Here is a 26590-nt window from a genome sequence, read left to right on the forward strand (position 1 = left end):
AAGCTGGAATCGTCCCAACTTCTACAGTATGCAGACTAAGGAGTCTTGCTTTTCATTTTCATACAGCGAGTGCCGACGCACTGTATATAGAACTTGTCAACGGAATTCTCCTTCAATGTCTTGTTTGGTTAGAAAAATCCAATGTTTGTCTACTCAACCACTCATTTCAGTACAAGAACTACTGTACAGTGTGTAAGAGGAAACCACCCAACAGACATCCTGTTGAAACCTAGTTGAAAAAAATGGTCAGACTGTGCACAGAAATTCCATCAATCAACTACATTTTCATAGCATAAAACTTTAATGAAGATTTAATGAACTGTTACCTGGTGATACATTAGAAATGTGTTTAAGAATTATGGGAATTTTATTACCAGCACTAATTTCTCCACATAAATCTACCCAGGCAGAATTATGATTTAAAGTGTACAGATTCCTAGATTTTTTTTTTTCATAAAAATTCTGGCCTTCAAAATCACACACAGGGAATGAAATAGTCTACAGTATGTACCACACACACTTTCTTTTTTTTTACATTTTTACATATACTTGGAGAAATGCTGAACCAATTGTTAGGAGGCTTGGCATTACAGAAACATTTAACATACGTTATACATAAGGCTGTCTGCTCACTGATCTGCCCATCTGTACTGAATGTCACAATGTACATTTTTGCATATACTAAGCCTACTATATCTGGAGGACCACTTCCAACTGTCATGAAACATGGAAAATACATTAATTTAGTTATTTAGTTATTTAGAGTATTAGATTCCGTGAGTGGAGGTTTCTGTCCATCTATTCATCTGTAAAACAAAAACAACCTTAGGAAACATTTTTACATACAGTATGCCAAAATAATAAAAAAGAAGCCTATTTATACTGACAGTCTATTTTTAGAATGGTGGCGGCCTAACGAAATGTTTTGCAGCTAAAAATAGTATCTTAAGGAACAGCTGCTAAAACGGTGTTGCCAAATTAAGTGCAATTACTATAAAAATATAACCAAAACAATATATAGTTGTTGTTACTGTATGTACAGCAGCATCCACTTTAACCAGCCTACAAATCTGAAGCATTGGTAAACCAGAGGACTGCTGAAGGAGTGGTTTGTCAGTATTCAGTGACTCTTATAAAGAAAATAAGAACACTGGAAAACCATTGGTTCTACAAGGTAATTCTAGTATCACACAATGGACTCTACATACAGTATGTTAAAGGTGCCCTTCCTACATTCTTAATAGGACCACAGATATCAATGCTAACATTTACAGATTATAAATGTGTACAGCTAAACAATTCTATCCCCGATTTATAATTGATCCAGCACATCATTCCAGTAAAATAACAGGGAATTCCCAAGACCCACAGCCTAAAAAAAGTGAAAGATGGTAAAAAGTCCCCATCCATATTTATTAGCGGTATACTTTTTCATCCCAGATTGCTGTTTCTACCACAGAAAACAATACTGCTGCTTTTGTCATGCTTACCACAACCCATGAGACCCTTCGATTATTCTAACACAGCCAGGAAGCAGAAAGGGATAAAGAAGTGCAAATATGAAATTTCAGTATGGATACTTGCATATTACAAAGCTAGCCTGCTTGTTGCAGATACAGTACAGTAGATATTTCTCTGTTCCACATTTGATCTCCTATCTACATTTTAGTGCACCCCCCACTACTGTCAAACCGGGGCTGCAGAAAAATGCATAGGGCCTACTTTGTCATATTCTAGGATCAAACACATTACATTCAAGCCAATGAGCCAACTATTCCCTTAGACTAATCCCCAAAGCAACGTGACAGTTTATTTTTAAAACGCCTTGGAGCAAAACTAGAAATATCAAATTTACCCCAATTTCAGCTTTCAAAATTAGTAATGCTGATGAAAACCACTATAACAGAACTTCAACTTGAATCAAAAAAATAACTAACTTTCTTTTCTACTGCTACTAGAAAATAGAGCGCTACGTTTTTTACTGTGCAGGGGAAAGGAGGGAGTTTCACTCTATGTTGTTCTAATAAAATCTTTGTTCAAGAATTTTACAAGCACATAACATAACATTGTTGATAAAATCTGTAAGGGAATCGGGTGCAGACAGAATAAATGCCAAGAGTACAGCATGGCTGTGTACTGTCAGTATTTAAAACAGTTCTGTCAATTCCCTATCACTTAAAGAACGATATTGATTTTTAAAATGTGTTTTTATATACAGGTTACACTTGCTGTCATTATCAATGTTTTCTAATGCAGACCTCCTCAGGTGCAGCATTGTATTCCTGTCCGCATTTGTTATAAAACTCACCTACTTCCCACCTTCTCAACAACATCACAATGGGACACGACTAGCACATTTTTGTACTTTAAAAAGGCTAAACACCGTTAAACTATATTTAACAAACTAATGGTAAAACACATTAACTATACACAAAGATACAGGATTACCAATTAAGTAATAGAACGAAAGCCATACACAAACATGAGACTGGTTTTCTTTCCCCACCCTTAAACACGCAATCATAAGGAATAAAACATACATACAAGCGTACATCTTGACAAACGTTTCTACGAGAAGTCAATTTCTTTACACCAATTATTTTTGTTAATTTGAGCATTATGTTGGCTTACTGAAAGTACATTTTAAAAAAGAAGAAGAAAAAATGCAGTAAATGTTATTACTGTTCATCACACGTGACAATTCTCTCAGCCCTTTTGGCAGGCAGCTATTCTCATATATGCCTGTGGGTTTGAACTATTTCTTCTGAATTTCAACCAGAAGCTGATTTTATGAGTTCATCAATTATCAATTATTCGGTGCTGCTTGTTCCCCTAAATTGAGCATAAAAGCTCTGGTCCTGCCAGAACGGTCTGCCACACAAGGGCCTGGGACATAAACATCCAACACCCCCACCCCCAAACACTGCTGCGAACGCAATGGGGGCACCCCACACACCGGGCCTCTGGGACAGCAGATGGTGTTAAAGAAGGCAAAAGTAATTTGCATTTAAATGGCTCCAATAAGAAGCTTTGTGGCTTGAAGACAGACACCGTTCACCTGCTGTTTTGAATCCACAGAGACTACGGGCTTCTCTGTGCAATGGAAGCAGCAGTATTACTGAAAGGGTTTTCAAAATCGAACTGTTTCACACTCACTGATCATAAAAAATTAGAGCCATTGTAAAATTAGAGAGCCTTGACATACATCCACAGTACAGTACTACACATGTGCAGTATAACTACAGATTGAGAAGTGCCACCATATCATGTGCAGTAGACCTTTTCCTAGATTATGACACCCTTGATTAATGAATGTCCAAGACTCTTCACAATTGGATCTCTATACAAAACCTCTGTATTGAGCATCATATCCCCTCGTCCAGGGTATTATAAATACTTCATGGTGTATACTGAAAAATACGTAAAACAGAACCATAAGTTTATTGTTCTACACAGTGCAAGCCAAATAGAACTGAATATACTCATTTGAATTACAGTACATTGTGTTATTTTAAAAGATTTAACATAAGACTCGCTCAACAATGACTGGATTTTTCAAGGATACTGTATTGTCCAAACCTTATAGTCACATGCAATAGTGCTTCTAAAAAGTAACAAGTTTGAGATACGGAAAACAGCTGACAGAACTGTCATCTGCACAGCCAAGAAAAATGGTCAGGATTACAGAATAATCTATTTGATTATTTCTAGAAAAAGCTATCTTTTAAGGTTTCATCTTTTCACAGCAGGGTTAGAAGCATGGATCATTTTCCATGTAAAATCATATCAGATATGTACTGTATAAACCAAAAAGAGAATTACTCACGGTATTGAATCAAATTATTTCAATTTTCATACTGCACAAGAAGATACTGTAGATCATTCTAGTTGCTGTACTTTAACATACATTATAAAATGGCTTAAAAATTAAGTGCTGTGATTGGCTTAACAGGATCACATGACCATGCAGCAAGAATTGTCTTACCACACAGCTATGACATCATAGACCAACTTACTTACCTGATCTATTAATATTACTACACTTTACTACAACTTTTAAATTGCATTCCCTGCCTTCACATGTACCCGCATGGACCTCTCAGAACTACATTTCCCATCATCCTCCTGCTCACTGATAAATCCATCCCAGTTACATATGTGAGCAGGAGGATGTAGTTCTGAGAGGTCCATGCGGGTACATGTGAAGCCATCTTGAGGCAGAGAATGCAACTTAAAAGTTTAAAAAAGTGGTAAGAATTACAGTAAAAATGGCAGCTATAGTGTGGTACTTAGTTACAGAAGAGAACAAAGAAAACTCTGAAATAAGCAGTAGCAGTAACACTTTATTCAAAAGCCATCTGAGAAATCACCACGCAAATCTCTCAGCATGTAATGCAGCAGCGGCATCTACTTTTTAAACTAAATATCGCCTTATAAAACTGACTAGCGAGTATGCGATGTTTAAATTAGACACAACAGATACATCTCACCACTACCCTCCGATTTCAGAAACATTTAAAACAAAATTAAAATCTCTCCTGCTCTCTTCTGACACAACCGTTGGGCTTTTAAACAAGGTCGGGTTCAGCATAGAATTCTGTTGTGCTCGCCGCGGACAGAAAGGACTGCGGCACTGCGTAAACTGACACGGAAGTTGTTTAGTCCACATCATCTAATGCTGGTTTACAATCTAGGGAAATTATGCCAGTTACCGGCCATCGATATGAAAACAGCCTCTGAAATTATTGGTCAGCTTCTATTGAACACCGCAAAATCTGAGTAGGATCATTTCCTACACACAGACACACAAAAAAAAAAAAACACCACCACCACACACACACACACACACACACAACACTCGGAAGCTCCTCCCTTGATGTCAAGTGCCAGTGCAGTGTTCAGCTGTTCCATGAATCCTCCCTCAGATGTGGGAAATCAGTCTGCTTTCAATTCCCAAATGCCGTTTTATCTCGAAAATGTTACTATAAATGGGAATGTTCAATGTAATGTTTATGGCAAATAAAGTACAAAATATGAATTCAGGGCCTTTTTTTTTTTTTTTTTTTAGTGGAAGGATATATAACACATTTCTAATTTTTTCCTCAAAGCTAGTTTGTGGAATTATTTTCAAACATAACCATTTTATAAGTGAAATAACCCACTCCAGGGTTGAAGGGTTGAAGGCCACCCAGGGCGTTCGGAAGCAGAATTGTCTTACCACTCACCCTGTCGAGGGTTATTCTTACATACCACAGCATACTGCCTGCAGCCAGCGCCAACCCAGTGAAAAAGCACCAGGCCCATTCAAATTCAGCATCATGACACATTAGCATCAGGAGAAAATGCATAGTGTGCTTGAATGACAGTGTTGCAATAGGAAGATTTACGGAGAGCCAAAGAAGCAAAAACTATTTTAGCTTGTTTGTCTAAAAAAAGAAATATGTATATACAGACACACACACACTAGTACTAGTAATGATAACAACAACAACGATGGTGGCAGAAGCAGCAAAGAGAATTTGATGCATTCTAATAAATAAATAAAATAACCTTTGAGAAGTATCTTTGCCAGTAGGTTTATTTAAAACAACTAATGAAAAACAACACATTCTACTATAGAGCAGTGCTTCTTGTCCTTGGAGGAATAAATTGTTTGTGTACAGGGTTTAACTGCAGATATTAGGGTACTTGTTCATACCAGTGCTATTAACGCTATAGGCTATATTTAATAATAATAATAATAATAATAATAATAATAATAATAATAATAATAATAATAATAATAATAATAATAGAACCATTATAGTTTAACACAGCTGCATCTTGTTGGCCTACAGAATGCCTAAATACAGTGACCGATGAACACAGAAGTCAGTTAGCCTGCAATCCAAACATTATGTTACATGGGTAGAGCTCTGCTAAAGTGCGAAATACCAAACCTTATTGATGCTTCAGTAGGCCAAAGTAAGCCTCCCAGCAACTAGGTTTGCAGCCAAGTTACGCTGAAACACAAAAACAATCTTCCCCATAAATATATACTGTGGCCATCAAAATACTGTGGCCATCAATTTGAAATAATGTCTGGATAGTATTACATTGTTGACAAGAAGACAAATGCCCAAACCACCAGATCAATAATGTTTGGTTCAACCCCTGGGTCTCTTTAAGAGTCTTCAGATCTTACCGCATGTTAAGCCCAGCATGCAATGTTTCCTCGCTGGATGTTTCTGTGTTTCCAGAAACAAGGAAGCACTTTTCCCGGAGTAGACCAGGGTTCTACTTTGAGAAACATTTTGCCTTCAGCCAATCACGAGAGAATCTGTGAGCATTGATCATATGACTATGCAAGATGGTGAATTCTACAGAAGATGACAGTTTGGAAGCCTTCTACAATCAATAGTTTTATTTATTGCTATATACACGGACGCATTGTAGTGTAATTTCTGTCTAATCGTGGTCCTACAAGCCTCAGCAGCTCCTGAAAAGTGTCTGGATCCATATGAACAAAATTGTGATTTAAAAGACGATGGTCCGCTCCTCTCTCCTCACGACTAGGATCCACTCCCTTGTCCACGACTCTGTTCCTGTGCTTTCCAAGCAGCACTTTTACAAAGTTTTACTGCAATTATAAGTGCAGCACCGCTCGGTGCAATAAGGCTTTCCTCCATTTTTGGAGCATGCTGCTTGAAAAAAAATTCCAGATAATGTTTCCTGACAATTTTTGAAGAAACAGGTTTCCTTGTGTATGCAGGGCTTTATAGTACATATCAGAATCTAAAGAGGACTTGCACCACTGTGTGTTATTCGAAGCATACCAACACACTTGTAATCTCATGATGACAGTTCAAGACCACACTTGGGTCTATTTTTAAGTGCTTCTTTCTGGTTTCATTATCAGACAGGCGTATCAGTGTTCTCAAAGACTGATTTGAACATTTCCCACCACCAGATTTACACCAAATTATAAAATCATGGTTGTGCGTTTGCTACATTCTTCTTTATTTCAGCCTTCAGAGCACTCACTACTGTCAGAACGTCCTTTTTCTACTACGCAAAAGTATTTTTTTCTGTATTGTTTCCTCTCACCCAAGAAATCTGCAAGTCTCAATGGCAGCTATTTGTGTCAGAGGGCAACAGTTTGACTGTTGACAACTAGCGTGCCTATTGGCCGTTTTGTGGATTGTTGGTTAAGTGACAAAGCCAAAAGGGTTGCAAGTTTAAATCTAAGTGATTAATATTAGTGTAGTGTAAAGCCGGTATTCTCACAAGGGTCCATATTGAGGGAGAAGTGAGCATCAATAGAAAGTTCTTTTTACCCTGCAGTCTCAATTGGCTAAACTGGAAATTGTGAGATGAAAAATGTAGTGACAAACCAATTTAAAATAAAACTAAAACTTTACTCACTGAAAGAGTTACATTTGAATGCATACCTCCCCCTTCCCCTCTGTGTATAGTGTGTTATACAAATCTACGGTGTACTGTACATCTGCCAAAGTCCTGGTCTTAGGCAGAGACTTTTCGTTCTCCGAGAACTAAGCAGAGAAAGGCCCTTTTTTTCTGGGTTGCAGTACACACTTCATTTTGTAAATTACAGTCAGCTCTCAACATTCAGATGCAGGTCAGTCGCGTTTTTCACCGTCGTTGTATTAAGAATAAAATCAATCCCCATTATATATATGTTTTCTGATACAAAGCCCATCTCTTCAATGTTATAATTGGCTTGTTTAATCACAGCCTGCATTTTTTTTCTTTTCTGGCATGGCAAGTCAGTCTGTCTTTATTGTGCATTGCAGTTACACAGCGCTTCATCCAAAAACAAAGTGAACACGACAAGGCACGGTAATGTAAAAGTTAACCATTAAACAGTTTTAGATATTGTAATGCATTTTATTAAAATCTGTGATCTTTAGTTGCATTTCTGCATTTTCATTTGCAAGTGAACTGTGACTTGGGGCCTTATCGAGCACTATATTCTGCAATTTTGAATACTGACTTCGGATGCCGTTTTAATTCTGGAAACTGGGGAGGAGGGTTTGACTGAGCCTTGGAGAAAGGTTCAAGTTTAGCTTACTGTTAATCTTTAAACTACTAGGCATACACAACCTGAACTAAAACAAAGCATCCCTGGGAGCAGAATGCAAGGGGAACGGCATCTCTCATCCAATGGTTTGAAAGCATGAAGACATGCATGCATGCATACTGTATGTGAAAAAGTGTGTGTGTGTTATGGCCAGAGGGTTGTATTGAAACGTATTAACTGGACAACACCCATAAAGGAACTTAACTCCTACTGCACAATGTTACTGTGTACCAAACGCAAAGGCACAATCCCAAACCTGCATTATTAATATGGCCAGTGGGTGAAAGCCTTCTTTATCATCTGGAAACCAAAAAGGAAGTGTTCCACGCAAAAGGACACAAGAGGCAGATGTAAAAAAAACCACAGACTGCAAAAAAAAAAAAAAACTACAAGTACAGTAGGCAGGGCAGTTCATTTTACAATCAGGAAATATTAGGGGTTATAAAAAAATTTAAAAAAGGGTCAATTTTACAAAATACATGGGAGATTTCTATAACACCAGGTTGCACAGTGGATGTGCAGATTAAGCCTATGGTAACTCTGATTTGACGCTGGAACGAGAGGAGACTGGTTCCAAGGGGGAGATGCAACTGTTAGTAAACAATCCCACTCCTTCCTCTCCACACACACACGCTACTGTATTGACAACTACATTTCATCCTGTTCAATAAGACAACAGCTTGACAGCTTTTACTTTTAAAAAAGACTTCATGACCTGCACTTAAGAAATGTTTCCTGCTCTTAAATTTGCATTAAGTGTCTGTTGGCGTCAGGGGTTTTAAATAATGCAAACAGAACATAACATGCTGTAGATGAGACGTATGAGGAAGAAACTGCGGTATGCTCAACTAGCCGCTGAAGCGGAACAATGAGGACGGAGAGTCCGGGTTTACCCAGTTGAGGTGGGTTGTCGAGGATTTATGGCACACTCTACAACCCGGTTTCTCAGAGACGTCGGATTCAGTGACTAAGAGTTGCGTAGCAGCAGAGAAAAGCAGCAACTGGCTGTGGTTGAGATGCACAATCTCAAGCACAATAGAAAAAAAGAAACGGTGATGTACTGGTAAGTAAGCTGGGTTGAGTTGAGTGAGGGGTGGAGAGGGGTGATGCTGGGATGCCAGAATCACCGTCGAGCCCTCTTGAGGTGTCGTGGTCTAGTCGCGAAACACCAAGGATGGAAGGTGCCCACTTGAAGACCCCAGAGATACAGCACTGTGGTTGATCCCCAGAGCCAGCATCGCAGCCATTGTGTGTGTGCCGATGCGCTGGGGAGGCAAAATAAGCTGATCCCTGCAGCCAGCATTACACTTCAACCATCAACACCAGGTAGAAGGATATTTACATCATCAGATGGAAAGAAACGCAAATGGATTGAGACACAGATGGATCACATTAGTTTACTGTAAAGCTACGTCTTAGTTGGTGCTTATCTTGGCGAGAGCCGAGCTCAAATCAGCATGAAGTTTTAACATCTACTCTCATGTAATGGAAATCATGAGAATGGTAAAATTCTCTGACAAAATGTTTTGAAAAGAAGTTGAAAGAGTTAGCCTTTATCAAGGTCTCAAACAATTGTAGCTAAAATGATTTTCACAAGATTTTACTACTGTCGCTTCTTCTGGTATTTTTCTGGTTATGGATAAGATTCATTTGTAAAATGCAAGTCTAAAATAGTGCCAAACATGCATGCATGATTCTCAATTTGTGCCAAGAATGTCCTAACTGTTTCTTATCAACTGAATGAACTATTCTATATGCAGCGAACTGCACTGTATTCTGCAATTGGTACAGTAGTAGTTACTGTAACCTTTACAAAAAGGACTTTAAGCTATCACAATTATTGTAGTACCACTATCAATTAAAAACAATTTAATCCAAGTCTAAATCGTAAACCAGAAGGGATGTATATATATTTAATTTTTAGTTTAGTTTAAATTTAGAGCAGTAAAAACGCTGAACCTTGAGAACACAGTTTTTAGATTCACTTTAAAAGTAACAGTAACTAGAGAGTGGTGCCATTTTTAAGCAGTGTGCCAACACAGCAGTGTTCTGTTCAGACGAGAAAGGGTTTCTTACACTCATTGTTCTTCTAGTAAACTTCTAACTTTGTTTGACTGCTCTGCCAGGAAAGAACCCCAATCGTAGTAAAAAAAAAATCAATACAAAACACAATAGAAATGCTGAATAATTAATTTCAAACCCACGAAAAACAATAATGATATCAGGTAGCCTACTGTGTGTTGAAGCTACTCAATATCAAAAACCGCAGCAGATGACAAATACCATGTAGCAGTCTTATGTAAAAATGGCAAACATTAGTCACTCATTGATTAATTGGGTGTCACAAAAAAGGACAAAGAAAAGGTCCATTGGCATTTTCCCCAAAGATCCTCCTGAATCCATACCCTTTGTTAGCAAAATCTACTCCTACACATTCGCCCACAAAAATTCATGAGGCTTTTCCCATGGCTGAGAGTGCTTCTCACCCAAATGTCATTGAGGGAAGCATTGCCTGGTTATTGACAGGAAAAGTGGCATTGAAAATGTGGACAGAAAATCACACTGCTGAGATAAGAACTGAAATGACCAGGGAACACATATAAAGAAAGCCACGTATGTTCAGAAAAATTAAAATTAAAATACAGGTCGCGTTGCACAACTTATGGAAATGTAAGACTTCAACAAGGGTGGGCTCTTTCATGAACATTCCTAGAGCACTGCGGTCATTCCAATAATGAAGACTCCCAAATAACCAATCAGCTGAATTTGGGGGAATTCATTTTCCTTTTATCAAGTTCTGCATCTGCTTGTCAACACAGAGCAATCTGGCATGGTGTGATCTTCCCAGTCAAATGAAATCAGTTATTTGCACATCACAGATGCACAGGATCAAAGCTGTTATAAAAGCTGGCCTTTCTACAGGAAAATATTTTCATAATGCTTTCATACCTTTACCAAGCTAAACAAACTGACTGACCTACAGTGCTTTACACCAGAGCACTGGTGCCTGCCTACATCAAGTATTGTACAGTTTACATTCAAATTGTTCCTTATTCCATTAGAATACAGCTTACCTATTTCAATGTGGAGCTGTGCCGAAAATCTAAAACCTTAAAAAGGATTGAATTAGATTATTGTAAATGCAGCACAGAGTAGTTTCAGCAAGTGTGCGGGTGGCTCTGAGCTTTCAACATCACAGAAAGAAAGAAAGAAAGAAAGAAAGAAAGGTAGGTTACAATTTTCCAAACAGAAGAGTTTCATGTTGTGTACCAGAGTTATACAAAAATAAATGTTTTTAAAAATAAAGGCATTTTGCACAACCCTTAATGAAAATGTATGGAAATACTGCCTTTGTAATAGGGCTAGACCTGCCAAATATCTGCTACTGAGAACGACAGTACTGTACAGTCCCTCCATTAGCATACAACACGTGTGCAGTAAAATCAAAACAATCCCTATCTTGACGGGTTGTTGCACAGTAGTTTGAATTTATACACCACTCTACCACTTAAATTTACTTTAAGTTCAGTACTGAGCAATATAACCTACTACAGTCTAGACAGGTCTGTCACCTTCACTAAAACACAACAAATCATAATTATAAAGACTGCTCAGAAACCACAAACTTACAGTAAAACATTTCAATGAGGAACAGATGTACTTAACTATAATTATTTGTCAGAAACAAGAAAACCTCAACATTTTAGCAACCTACTTTAGTCGTAACCAACAAATTAAAGCAAAATAAAAACTAAATGTAATGGTAATGGTGGGTAAAATAAAAACCCACTGACAACAAAGAGACAGAACTGTAGGTGTGTCAATAAATGATGTCATATTAAAGATGATCTAATTACAGCCTTTTGATTTTTTTTTTTTTAATTACAGGGTTGTTTCCTTCATTTTTATAGAGCCAGTCTTTCTTGGAAATTGAACCGTGTTTACACAACATATTTCAGGGGCACACATGAACACAAAACAGGTACAGTACTTATTCCAGCAAGGATGGAAATAGGACTCCTACTGCACAGCACTTTCACCCATTCCAGGTTTTATTACAAGCTTGATTAGCCGCAGCGTATTGGTAACAAGCGTGGGTGTGTCTTATTAAGCTCATAGTGAAACCAGGGAGTCTTATTTCCATCCCTGTCCAGAGATCCAACTTTAACTGCTTTAAAAACCAAACTTTTTTTTCTATTCAGCAATATAAAAATGAAACGTATCCCTGTAGGGTTGATACAAATGATGTGTGTCAAACATTTTATTGAGCTGAAAGAATTGTTAGCAGTGATAACCGTGTTCACGTCATATTAACAAAAAGGTACAAACACCACTGCTACCAAGATGTTTCCTGTCTTTCTTTATACAGCCCACTTGTACATAGAGACATTATATGTGGTTTCATATAAATTCCATGGAATTTAATTGGGCAAAAGAAAAATACTTTAATCCAGCTCCTCTCTGTTGTGGGAGAGACAGTGGTATAGCATAATTTAAGGAACAGACAGAGAAAGAAATAAAAAGTATCTGTGAGAAATCTAGGGAGTTGTGATTTAGATAATAGTGATTTTAAATAAATTGGTGTTTTACTTGACAGAGAATAATATAATACAGTATGTGTGTGCAATATGAATAAGATGTCTATGGTGAGAAAACCTCTTGGTTTTATGACCTCAATAGAACAGCCATATTGAGTCATAGGTAAATGTCAAAGTCATTGGCACATTTGGCCTAAAGTATGTTATTAGTCAAATACAAAGTCATTTCCTCAAATGGTCTCATTGTCATGTGGTGGACAGTGTGGTGGCAGGCAGTAAAAGACTACTTCTTATTAAATAACTAATTAAACTTTACATAGAGAACAGAATGTAAGTATGTTGAACATGAAGCCAGTATCTCAAAACCAAAAAGTCACCTGACCAGAGGGGCATCCAGAACACTGAGAACATGCAGTCTAGATCTCAAAATGTCTTCTAAAATATGAGCTCTTCCAGCAGTGGATTATAAAATATGCTCCTCGATGCTTGACGGTAAAAAGCCAACTCACCAAGCACTTCATTCTCTGTGGTTCTACCAGGAAACTCAAACAGTGCAAAGTTCAGCCATTCAAACACCTTGAGCTGTACTGATAAACTAGTATGACATTCAGGGAATGGATTTACTGGAATTCATATGCTTTATAAGTGTGGGTTGAAGCCTGATAAGGGGAAAAAAGCACCAAGTTCAATAAATGGCATAACAGATTTAAATATAGGTTAAAAAAAAAACACAATATCTGAAAACACAAGTGCTTCATCCAACGAATCCACTGGGTGTTATGTCCATCTGTAATCTTGGCTTAGTGCTACAGTAGTCTGCAGTGCAAGCAGAATGTCACCAGCCTCACACAATATGGCAGGTTATTGCTATTGGTTTGTAAACACCTAAATGCATCTGACCTTTGATTTCCCCACAATGCATTGTTGACGGTTCGAAATACATGAGTAACACTACGACATATAGCTCCCTTATTAGAATGCAACCCACCTGGTTTCACTGACCAGGAATATGGCTGTGTGATCTGCACAGTATGCATTCTCACTATAAGGCCAAGCACATATGGAGCAAAATCTTATTGTTCTCAGCTACAGAAACATTGCAAAGCAAAACAGACATTTTGTTGATCGTCAATATACAGATGGGCAGGTAGTTTTTTTCTTCCCTTTATTTCTAAGAACATCCTGTCAATCCAGCGTGATAATAAAAATCTAGGAGCAATCAATATTCTAAGATTCTATATGAAAAGTCCGGTTCTCAAATGTAAAAGAATTGTCAGGAAAGGAATGGAACATTGAGGGGTTAAAATGATCACAGCAGTACTCCAGGGACACGAGCATGTGCCGTTTTGCCAACATGTATCAAAAGTCACCTGACGTAATATAAATAAACTAATCAACCCCATTCCTGCAGAAAATTTCTTCTTGGATCACCAAGTCTGCATCAAATGCTCAAGGAAAGGAAGCCTGGTTTTAAAACAGGCCACTGCACTATAACAGAGGGTCAGGAGGAAGAATGCTTTAACATAAAATTCTAACACGCTACAGTTTGTCACAGATGAGACATAAATAAAGACACGTCCGTGTAACAGCTTATGTCTGGTGACATATGGCCTGTATATTGTTCCTAAAAAGCCAGCAGGAGGTTGCAAAGTGGGAACAATATGTGGTTATTACCATCTTGTGCTGGTATGGATGGAATACGAAATTAGCATAATTGAGTGCAAATGCTGCTGAATGAATATGGATAGGTCATCAGCAGCAGCAGCCAACTTCTGTAACAGTGGCACACCCATCAGATTGCACTTACTGTACCTATTGTATATATTTGTGTATATTTTTCACACTATGTTTTGAATCCATCACATCTCCCCTTGCAACTGCTGGTATAAAATAATAATCCCATATACAGCATTATTATACAAAATCCCTAATCATTCACTCAAACTCTGCAGGTGCAAAACACCACATTCAAGTTTGGTGACTGAAAAGGGTAGAGCATTGGTGAAACCAGCTCCTTGACCCAAGTCCAATAGACAACTTCAAGCAGTCAGCCAATCCACAACTGCATGTCTACTGTCTGAACTATAGTCTGAACTGATCAATGACAATGGCAGGCAAGCAGATACTGTATCAGCTGTAGAATCCAAACTTCAATAGCATATGTAAAACATTGAAACATTGAAACATTGAAATGCAAGCCTTTTTAGTATGTTAAAGAAATCAATTTTTCCACTAAACTGGTTTGGATTATGGAGAGTCGACTGTACAAATAATATATGTTGTACATTAAACACAAGTCATCAACAGGTTCAGGAATCAGGAGCTGGGAATGATTAGGAATGACTGCTGATCAAGCCTTTCCATCTGTCTGGTGAACACAGTACTGTAAGCACCTTGAATTGTCCTCAGTCTTTTCCAAACCTTTATCAAATGGCTCCTTGCCTCTTCCTGTAGGTTATGATTTGGAAAGGAATCCTATTGTAAACTGATCAGATCACTTGAAATGCCACCGAGTTCAATAGCATACTGGGTTAAAGAACCAACACAGACTATGGTGTTGCTTTTTAAAATGTTTAGCTTTAAAATTCACCTAGCTTTAAAATGACTATCAAGCAAAGCACAAAAAAATAAAAAAATGTATCTAAGTTCAACAGAAGTAAAAGGCTACCAGCACCATGTCACAGACCAGACACTGTTCCTATACAGAAACTAACAGCATGCAGTATATTACTCACAATGGCAAACAAGCTTTTTTTTTGGTATGTGTGTATTTTGTATATTGTTAATTTATATTTCCAAGCAACTAGTCTTTAGGGGAAAAAAGAAAGAAAATGGCATGTCTGTTGAATTATTTAACAATTGCTTAATTGCCCCAATTATCCTGCATTATATTTCTCCATTTACTGTAAAGTAAACATCACACTTCATTGCAGAAACCACCCGAAGCTGTACCATTTACAATAAAACCAGTACTTTTTATGCCGCATCCGTGCATAACTCTTGTGATCTCTTGACAAAACGCCCTTGGGTAGACTTGAATTTAAAAATGCATGCACCAAATAGTAATAACAAAAATGATAATGAATTTACATTGTGCCTGTTATAGATGCGAGACATTTTCAAAAACATATTTGTATTGGTACTGTGTACCATGCATTGTGAGTTAAAGATTACAGGAGGTTATTATATAGACACATCCTATTCAACAGATACAACAGCTTTTCTGTCTGAACAAAAATGCCGACACATTTATACAATAAATTAGAAATGCTATATTACAATTAGACTTTGCCAGTTGCACACTACTCTCAAACCAGGAAGGTTTAGCTACAGATTAGTATTATTTTAGAAAGTTTAATGAGTAAATCAAACACAAGCCTTTGGAGAAACTTTGAAAATGTACCAACTTGGAGGAGCTGTGCTGGTTTAAATATGATAGCATGGGCAGTACAATACAGAACTAGCTTGTTGTATTTTTAACAATACCAGCAATGCTGCATGCATTTTCAGTGGCAGACCGTAGAAAACGTGGCCAAGCGAAACACATAATCACGGTTAAACAAACATATACAAATACTCACTTTTATTTTTCTTAATGAAGAAATTCCCAGTGAACTCCCCCACTCTCTCTTTCTCGCCCTGTCTCACTTTCAGTTCCTCCTTTCTTTGCTGCAAGCTTGCCTGCTTTCTGCTATTGTCAGGCACAGTCGACCCTGCTACATAGCAACGCCCGCCCACCAAGTACCCTGACACTTTTTAACTAGTCGCTCCTACACCTCGCTTTTCTAGGATTGAGCTCTCTTCCCGTCAGTCTCAAAAAAGGGTGGAACGCGCTAGCGTTGAAGATTTGGCTGCCTCACGTAACGTTATGAGAGCTGATGTCATTGTTACGAACCGTGGTTTATACGAAAGAAATGACGTAACCTTGACAGTGACCAAAATCGATGCAAACTGTTATTAATTTTAGTATGGATCAAACCAGTGCTTTAAATATGCTAGTATTTAAAGTATATATATTTACTATATTTTTTTACAGACTATTTCATATTTTCCAAATCATTGTATAGTTTAAAGTTTTGTTTTCGTCTCATCTTTTCTGGGCCCCAAAACATACATTTATATGAGTATATATGTGAGGCAAATTCAAATAGGTTGTGCTAAACCTTCATAACCGTCTATACTATGCTTTGATATGCATGGCAGGATTACATAGTGGCAAAGCAATTACATTATTTTGTTTCCTAGACTGCATAGAAGGCTGAACTGTAGAAAGCAGTACAAATAGCAGACACCCAGGAAAGATACAAATGTAACATGAAGATTTAATGAGTATTGTATCTAAATAGAACAGATGTGGGTTGTAATTGCTGCTTTTTCTATCTAGGTTAAAGAGCAACAGCCCAGACTTGGCTCCACCTTTATGAGAACACAGGCATGGTCCATAAAATAACTAGGTATTATAAAACCTACTAGAACAAAAAATCGAGAATAATGCATGGGGTAGTGTGTGATATGAGAATGTAATGCATACCTGAGGGGTCGGATGCTACATAAACCCAGAGGGTGAATCCTGAAGGGTTTATCCAAGCATCCCACCTTGAGGGTGGGCATTCAAGTCTCATTTATCATATACTACCCCAGCAGTATTTTTTATAATCTCTGGGGAGCAATTTTTTTTTTCCTTCCAGAGTTCTGAAGTTCTGTGTTGCTTGTTGTGGGAGGCTTACTCTACTTAGTTTATGTCAGTGAGTTATTAGACAGAGAGTGCAATGCATACAGAATTGTATTTAAAAATGGTAACAACTCTGATAACTTGAACAACATTTAAAATCAGGTTTGCAGAGACAGTACAGAGAAAACCGCAATGGCAATGGTCTGTACTTGGAGTTATAACACGACTGTGACCAAAGTGAACAGTTCAAACTTGCAAGTTGGTTTTCAGGGAATAATGTTTGTGGAGATTCGTTTTTCTTCTTTAGTGCCAGTTCTGTTGTTTTTTTGCCGTCAGGTTTCTGTGGCAACTTATTTTTTTTTTTTCTGAGGCTGAAATCTCATTATCTTCATTTTGTGATTAGTATGTAAAACACTGACAGCTGTCTGCATTTCTTATTGAATGAGTTAGAATTTTTGAAGAATCACAACAGTATAGTGCAGGTTATGAATTAAAACTGAGTGTTCAAAGCTGGATTCGCAAAGCTGATAACAAACAGCTTTCCTAGTTATACTTTCATAAATAAACAAATGGAGGATTGCTCACTTTATACAGTGGTAGGAGGGCTCCCTTGTGAACCATCAATGCTTTCTTCAGCACCTCAGGTCTTTCAGTGGAATCTGCTTTTGCATTTCATTTGTTGGAGCCCTTTCTTCAGCACCTGGCATTCCACAGAGGTCTCCAGTCTCTCCAAGGTAACATCTGAATATAAAGTGGTTCAGTTGATGGCCAAAGCCTTGTTATCAATTCAAATAAATATTCTGTAAATAAACATTCTATTGTAAGATTTATACAGTAAAAGAAATAACCAGACATGTCAAAGTAAACAGGAATACCACATGGCACAGTACAACAATGAAACTCTGTTCAATAACACTACTTTCTGTAGATGTTGTCAGCTTCCTGGGGAACAGGAGCTAATCTATTGGGAGTAAGGATGTTTACAGTCTGGGTTTGCGAGGTCCAAAGACCCACAACAACTGGTAAAATGTGATCCCACAAAAATTAGACGGATGTAATTTAGTAAACAGAATTTTTTTGTGATACTGCAGTATCACACTGGGTACCATTGAAAAGGGGAATCATTTCAAACTTGAATTTCCCATTCAAAGCTGTGGGACAAGGACCACTGAAAATATTTGTCTTTGCTGCCCTCCTCTGGTCATATATTATATTACGTTTCAATAGCATGCTTGGCTAGTCTTTTTTATGTTTTGTTTTTGTACATAGGCATGTCTAAAAGGCTATTCATAATAATATTCCTTATGAACATTACTAGCCTATTGTATGGGAGTGCGTTTATACAGCATACAGCCTATGTACAAGTACTTCAAGATCTGTTGTTCAAGCTGAAATGTATAACAAATTCCATGATGCTATTTTGAAGACTAAGTATGTATGTGAACTTGCCCCAGGCACTGAAGGCATGCCTGCCACAGGGCTCCCCTGGGTCCTAAACCCTACTAGGTACACGGGGATTGCAGTAAACACACACTGGCAAAATAAGGGAGAAAATCTATCCAGTGTTAAATACTTACAGAACTACATCAACAACATGTAAAAAAAAAACAAAAAAAAACAGTCAATCTAAATATAAAATAGGTTCAACATATTTGCACTAGAAAGTTGTATTCTGGGTTTGTAGGTCGAATCCTCCACCCCATGGAGATGAGATGTTAAATCATGTTAGTAAATGTAATAATGTTCGCTGTTATTGCTGGCTGTACACCGACGTCTCACACCTGCTCCGCAATTTCTGTGGAGGTCTGTTATCTTTTCAGCCCCCTCTACTGGCCGATAGTATGCTGCATACTGTATTTTAAACAGTTTTACCGCAGCAGCCACTTCCGTATTTGATATCACCCGTGTACAATAGACCCCGACCTGGTAGTACACGGGCATAGTGCAATGCACAAGGTGAAGGATTGTGACATACTGCACTGCACGTAACTACAGACGTGTCCAGCGTTTTAAACGTGTTGACTTTTAAAACTCGTACAGATGACAGTAGGCAACTATAAGTAATATCCGCATTTAAAATGGCAACTAATAGTATCGAGCCTTCAATAGCATGTCTGGCAGTGATAGTGCTCTTCTGCGAAGTAGCAAGGCGGGTGGTACTGAAAATAACCTCCAAAAGGTACTATGAAGGTTTATTGATGGAAATAATCTCGACTTTTCAGTTGTGCGCTTGCACTCACGAACTCAAACTGCTGGGCGATTATGGCATAGTTGATCAGCAAACTGGTTTGACTCTCACTTATGTCATGACGGTGGTCCACCTACTCACTTTCAGGACAGCGACGTCAAATCCTTCTGCTTCCCTGGAGCAAATTTACCGAAGAAAATTAAGTATCAAATCAGCGATTTTGAGAATTGCATGTCAGTTTCTGTCAGCGGCGGTGGCAAAACTAGTTATGCACTTCACCTGGTCTTTTGCATTTTCTGAATTGCACTTAAGACACTCGCTGACAGGACTTGAGTGCGTCAGCGGGCTGCACACCTCTTCTGTTTACAATGGAGCTGCTGTTGAATTCTGCTGTGCTTTCGCCGTGCAATCCGCAGTTATCAAAATTCAACAACTGATGCCAAAATATAGAGTTTGTTTCATAGCTGCCGTCGTCACCTTCGTGGTGTTTGCAGGTTTGTTACTTTTCGATAACTTAACATTTGCTTTTTATGTCCAGATAAATCTACACAGGTTCATTTTTGAAGATTTGCCACCTATGCAGAATTTTACTTTTATATGCATTTAGTTTTAAAAGGTGGGGAAACTGTAATTCAGCATTATAAGTCTTTAATAATACTGTGTCTATAGTTTCACACAATGTACTTTACAATATATTGTTTTTCATATAGGTGTGTTATATATATTTTTCTTTAAAAACACAAAGATGCTGACAGAATGGAATACGTGAATGTTTAACTACCTAGCTATACTTTGTCCTTGCTGCTTTCAAAAATGGTTAATCTGATTTTGCAATCAATGCAGCTGCCTGTGTTTGAATTATTTACACGTCTAAGGACAATCGTGTTGTTGTTGCTGTCTTAACTAAATCAATACCATTTACAGACAGGTTCAAATAGAGAGAGGATTTTTTCTTCTTCCATTTTATATTTCTTAAAAAGTTCAATCTTGCCTTTTATTGGTTGCTTTTTGCTATGTTTATCTCCAAACTCTCTAAACAAATGAAATTGATATTGGAACAGGATCATTTTAAAAGCTTCAACTAAGTAGTCAACTACGTTTACGTTAAAAAAAAAAAAAAAAAAAAAAAAAAAAAAAAATGACATGTATAGTAAAAATGTTAGCGGTTTATAGATTTGTAAATGTTGTATATCCTAACAATATAGGAGAATTATATATATATATATATATATATATATATATATATATATATATATATATATATATATATATATATATATATATGGTGTGTGTGTGTGATATACAGTACAAGGACCTTAAAAGTTATAAGTTGAAATTTAAAGAAACAGATGTTTGTTTACATTTGTATATCAGAAGAATTGTCATTTTTTTGGATCAAAACAAATCTGTAGTACACAAAACATTCCATTTCTATGGAAACTGAACAAAGGCTGCTGGGAGAGTTCTTTGTAAGTGACACACTCCTATGAGTCACTCCCATGAATCCAAGAAACCATGCAGCAGACCACCAAGCAAGGAGGATGCTGAAAACTGTTCCTCATTGGTTTGTTAGTTTGTTTGTTTTCATATAAAAGAGCAAAACACATTAAAAAATACTTTACCATTTGTTTTAATGAACTACTGTTTACTGTTGGATATCTGTTTGGAGAGCTGAAAAAAAGCAGTGTATAATTCTGAGTGTTCATTTCTTTTCAGGTGGTCCTCTCACTGGAGCAGTATTTAACCCTGCCCTTGCCTTTTCCATACAATTTCCTTGCAGAGGAAACACTTTCCTGGAAAATGCCATTGTCTATGGCCTAGGACCAATGCTAGGTAAGATGCTGTTGCAACAGACTCTAGTCTCCCCTAAAGACTTCTTTGAGCCATAGAAATGAATGTGATTCAAACAAGGCCTTTTTCTCAGATGAGTTAGAGGAGTTAAAGCTGCAGCAATGATCAATTTTTAATAACGCACTTGACCCAGGAGAAAGGACAGTGGTGCTACAAGTTAAGACTCCCCGAATTTAGCATTCTATTTTCAGATCTTCTGTTTTGTCTGAAGGCAAATGCTACAGGTCTTTAAAATAATGTATTGATGTTCTTGTTTAAACAGAAAATGATACACAACTCAAAAACAAACTCCTAACCCTCTCTTGGTGTTCATTCCACCCCAGGTATGATTTCGTCTGTGTTGCTGTTTGACAAAGCCATTCCTACGCTGGTGAAGAGAGTTGGACGAAAACCGGTCCTAAAGACAGAGTAAAGGGGGTCGGAATGGAGTCTATTCAGAATCAAAAAATACATTTCCATCAGAAGATTCCAAATACAAAACAAACAAACAAAAAAGAAAGTAATTAACAACAAAATACAGTGTTTTATTGTATTTTTTTTTGTTCACCTTTAGTAATCTTTAATTTATGTTCCTCCTTATGCCATTTACATTTTGAACTGTTTCATCTCAGTGCCCAATCACAGTCCTGGAGTGACACTCCACTCCAGGTTTAACAGTGTAAAATGGTATAATGAAGTTCTTCAGGGTCTGGGTGGAGCTTTAATTAGTTCAATTTAACAATTTAGAAAAGGGTTGGAACAAAGACCAGGAGTGAAAAGGCCAGCTTTGGCCACCTCTGCGTTGCATGTTCTATATAATATGATATGTGTTTTAAGCACTTCTCTATTGCTATTCCTACTTAGGTTACCAAGCTTACTAATTAATATCCCATTTTCAACTGCAGGGACTGCTTCTGAAAAGACTCCTAAAAGCAACATTCCTAAAGGGGTTTTAGAAATGGCCACTAGGGGGTGTGCAAGTTTGCTGGAATTGAAATGGTAGATTTGGAGAAACAACAGTAGACAATGGGGGAGTTTCCATGTGTGGTTATTTACACGTGAAGTGGCGATACGCGTGCACGTTTGGGAGAACAGCTCGAGAGGATCTGGTTTGTGGCCCAAAATAACGGCCACAGAGGGATAGGGTAGATCTCATTTACCCGTGAGCATGACATAAAACACACAAAATCCACGCCCATTTTGACATGAAAACCTGCATTTGATGTGAAAATGTCCACTGCTCCCAATCCAGACAGCCTTGGGATCATACGTGGAAGGTGTCTGGCACAGATCTCTATAATCTTATGTCTCCGCCAGTTTTCAGCCATGGTGATCTGCAATAGCTTTAATTAATAAGTCTTTTGATAAATGAGTTGGCAATCACTACCAACGATATGCCGCCTCACCAATGGACATTTGAAAAACAATTTGGGCAAGAGCAGTAAAACATATTAAACAACCAGGCACGAGGCATTTATTTATTTATTTATTGCATTTATATAGTGCTTTTTATACAAAAGTATTGCAATGCACTATACAGTACATAGCAGAAAAAAACCCCAATACATTTGTATTTACAAATCACAGCTTTATTACATGAGCTTAACCCTGTGCTTTAAAGTTTCACTCAAACAAGATGTAACCTGACAACCATGAATTTCTAGGTGAGATTTTCTCCTGTACCTGTTCTCTGTGCATGGAACCCACATTTTCTGTCTGCTAAAACTGCACGAGATCACTATGCATGGCTAATTTGCATATTGACCTCCTCCTTTCCTTCATTTGCATGCCGTCAGGTGAAAAGAGGGTCTTCTCAAGTAAAATAAACTGAGCCAATGGAAACCCGAAATGTATAGAGTCATTTTTCATTTGGCTCAAGCACAATGTCTCGAGAAAAATTAGAACACACATGGAAACTCCCCCAATGACTCAGAACATGCATACTTGTATAATAAAAGGGTAGGAATATGAATATTATCTAGAGATAAAAAGGATTGGTGGGGTTCAGAAAGACGACTTCAAAAGCGTTTTGGCAATTTGCCGAATATTTTATATTTTGGGAAAATGTAGATTCATATCTAAAATCTAAAATATCTAAATGGTAAGTAATATGCTGACAACTCTCCCCACCATGTAAGTGCATTTAGAGAGCTTGTCAGTATTGCAGTAATATTGTCGTGTATTATGTTTCGGGCATTTTGAATCATTGTTCTATTTTGCAGATTCGTTTTCTAATTCTTGTTGGGATTACATTCATGGCACTGCTACCCTTGTAGTGGCTTTAAAGAAGTACCACACACAAACTACGATTAGCATAATTGATGTTTCAAAGTTTTTAGCAATTAGTTTATAATGACTGCAATTATATGGCGTGCCTTAATTATTATAATTTACAATCAGCCTCAAGCTAATACGCCACTTTCTCCTGCAAGTCAGGCAATGAACATAAAAAGCTAACATGTCAAAGTAAAGGCCTATAGAACATACCCCCACAGAAAACATGGCTGTTTAAAAGAGCATGATTGACTCAGAACCCTTTAGAGCTTAAAGCAGCATTCTGCCTTACCCACCACATTCCGCTGTGGAGGGCACTGAAGGTTCATTCTCATTTCCCAGACAGGATAGAAAATGTGTTTTTCCTTTATTTTATACGTGTACACAATGTTCAGCACACGCACAATCTGTAGAGGGTGCTGTTTCTTTTGCACAGTAGCACTAACGGTTTGAATGCTGAACCATAATGCATAAAAGCTGGTGGTTTTAAAAACTGCACAATACTAAAACACCCGCTAGCTTTTATGAATATGGGCCTTTAATATAGAAATTGAAACAATTTCAAAAGTTTCCTATGCCAAAAGGAGACATCGTTATAGCTGCTTTTTTGACACTATTGACATAGCTTTACGAGTTAGTTTGGTTAAAATTGTAGCCAATTACTGTTACACCAGTGAAAAGAAATGTGTGGGGTGGACATACAGTTAGTTGGTAATCTGTGAATTTGGAGGTTACCTCATGAAATACTGGGCTCTGTTCACAAAACTTTAACTTGTACATTTAAAGTAGTGTTCCCTCTTTAATTCACTCTCTGGTGAATTAGCGAAGGGTCCTTTTATTTTAGCCTAACCATGAATGAACCCAATTGTAAAACATCGAGGGAACACTGTATGTTTTTATTAATTAAAGGTTTGATATTCATGGCACATTTTTCAATTGATTCAAAAGAACTGTTGGAGTTTATTACTATGTTAGAGAAAGTGTTCAAACACTGGGTTAAACTTTTGTGAATTGGGCCTACTCCTCTAGAAAAATTGATGTCTTACATTACATGGTCTTTACTGTGATGATGTATTTTTTTCTTGTGTATTATTTTTAATTATTCATATTTTTGCAGAATCTGTATTTGGTGTCAAATCTTTTGATGTAATGAATTGGTAGTATTAAACATCATTTGTAAGGGAGACAAGTGATCGACTATTTGAATATTGACAGGTTGGAGCTCATTAAAGCCACTGCTTGAAACGGGATATTTGAAGTGTCGGTGCGCAACACAATCAGTCATATGTAATAAGAAGTGTATTTGAAATTGTGATATGAAAAAAGTGCTGCTGAGTTTTGACTCATTCAGGCAGTGGATATATATGTGAACTCACCACCTTTATTCAGACCCTGATTAGCACTAATCAGTTTTAGTTTCCACTGTTGGTGCAAATTGGGGTTTGTTAAAAAAAGCTAAAGCACAATGAGCTCAATTAAAAATAGCTATTTAAAAATCCTAATAGTTTTGTTTTTAAAGTATTGAGTTGTCTCAAATGTTCCTTAGTCATCCTTTTTACTTAGAAAATAACTACATACTGTACCTCAATAATTGTTTTCATGCCAGTCACGTGACATTACTACAGTTCATGCATTTAAAGTATTAAAGTTAAATAGAAGGAACATGCTGAGCCAGCCTCTATGCTGGCTGTGTTGAAAGCAGAACATTGGCAGGTCTGTAGGACTTTCAGTTTCCGTGCCTTCATGGGAAGCTAAAGAGGAGTTTCTTGTTTAAAATACAAGTGTCTATTCAGGGCTGGACAAATCCAGTTACCCAGCAACAGATGTAGCAATCTTAGCAGTTAGACTCATGCTGAAGTAGTTACGGTAAATCTTTTTTTTTATTCCTGTGCAATCACTTAAAGGCCTGGACAGCTACAGCCGAACGTTTTGCATCACTACAGAATTAACTCATTTTGCTTCATAAAGTCGAATGAAACCTGCTTGAATTACACACCGCTTTGTAGTTTTCCATACATAACGAAAAACTGACAAAAATTGAAAAATGTGACATTTCAAAATCTAACATGAAATACATACACCCTTCAGTCCTGGAGAGAACACTGCTTGATGATATACACTGAGCATCAAAAGAAACTTCTCACTATTATAACACATTTATTTAAAAAAAAAAAAAAGGTATATAAGTTATGGACATTAACAAAATGTTTTTGGTTTCTTTTTAATCACGTGTCCATTCATCCTTGACCACGACACGCTTTAGTGACTATTACTGAAGCATATGCACTTAATCACCTGATTAGTGAGATAGTTGATTGGACACTGGATATGGAGTGATTTCAGCTGTTGAATTGCAAGCTTGACTAGCACGCAATAAAGAAAATCACAGAAAGAAAAAGCCACATCTGTCAAAAGAGCAGCGCCTTCGTGCAATCGGCATGTTAGAGGCTGGACTACTGTGGCTCGCCGTCTTGGGTGCTCACAGCCAGCAATTTCAAACCTGGCGAGATGGTATAACAAGACACACTCTGACAATGACAGGCCACGAACTGGAAGAACAAGAGTCACAACACCTGCCCAAGATCGACAGATCATTTTGCAGCATCTTCGTGATGTCAATTGTTAATCAGCACAATAAAAAGTCACTGCAGCTGCTCTAAAACAGTTTGTCATTTTTCAATCACATCTAGTGAATTTTATCCTAATATAGGTGATGTTTCTTTTGATGCTCAAATATAAGTGATAAGTTTCTTTTGATGCTCAGTATAGTTAGTCTTGGCTATATTCTTAATATCATTATTTTCATTGCATTCCAAAATCATACCAATAGCTAAAAAAAGACATGTAGAATGCGTGAACTTAAAACTGGCAAGAAACTTGCTTTTAAGTATAGGTCACAGTTACGTGATGAATCAGTTGCATTTGCCAGTCTTGAAACATAGTTAATTGCAATTGATTGGTACTCCATTGTAAAGGTGACGGGATGTCAGCTTGTTCTGAAATCAACA

At 37.4% G+C, this 26590-nt stretch overlaps 2 protein-coding genes across 2 annotated transcripts in view; one reads left to right on the plus strand and one right to left on the minus strand.

The window, feature by feature from the left end:
• The window catches only part of LOC117973040 (serine/threonine-protein kinase PAK 1), a 51579-nt gene extending 35198 nt beyond the window's left edge, over positions 1-16381 (minus strand). The window contains exon 1 of the mRNA XM_034923984.2: positions 16200-16381. The gene's annotated coding sequence lies outside the window, so the exon portion shown is untranslated. The remainder of the gene's footprint in view (positions 1-16199) is intronic.
• Positions 16382-19163: 2782 nt separating this feature from the next.
• LOC131738054 (aquaporin-11-like) lies at positions 19164-24701 on the plus strand. Its single transcript, XM_059031178.1, has 3 exons — positions 19164-19972; positions 21195-21311; positions 21653-24701. The coding sequence occupies exons 1-3, from the start codon at positions 19369-19371 to the stop codon at positions 21739-21741; spliced, it is 810 nt and encodes a 269-aa protein (XP_058887161.1). The 5' UTR covers positions 19164-19368; the 3' UTR covers positions 21742-24701.
• The last annotated feature ends 1889 nt before the right edge of the window (positions 24702-26590 follow it).

This window comes from Acipenser ruthenus, chromosome 9 (genome assembly GCF_902713425.1).
Source record: "Acipenser ruthenus chromosome 9, fAciRut3.2 maternal haplotype, whole genome shotgun sequence".
NCBI lineage: Eukaryota > Metazoa > Chordata > Actinopteri > Acipenseriformes > Acipenseridae > Acipenser > Acipenser ruthenus.

What these genes read in the sequence shown, in the direction of transcription:
- LOC131738054 (XM_059031178.1), top strand. Translation starts at nt 19,369, where the DNA reads ATGGCAACTAATAGTATCGAGCCTTCAATAGCATGTCTGGCAGTGATA. An exon ending in CACCTTCGTGGTGTTTGCAG is followed by an intron (nt 19,973 to 21,194) that starts GTTTGTTACTTT and finishes ATTTCTTTTCAG; the next exon opens with GTGGTCCTCTCACTGGAGCA. An exon ending in TGGCCTAGGACCAATGCTAG is followed by an intron (nt 21,312 to 21,652) that starts GTAAGATGCTGT and finishes ATTCCACCCCAG; the next exon opens with GTATGATTTCGTCTGTGTTG.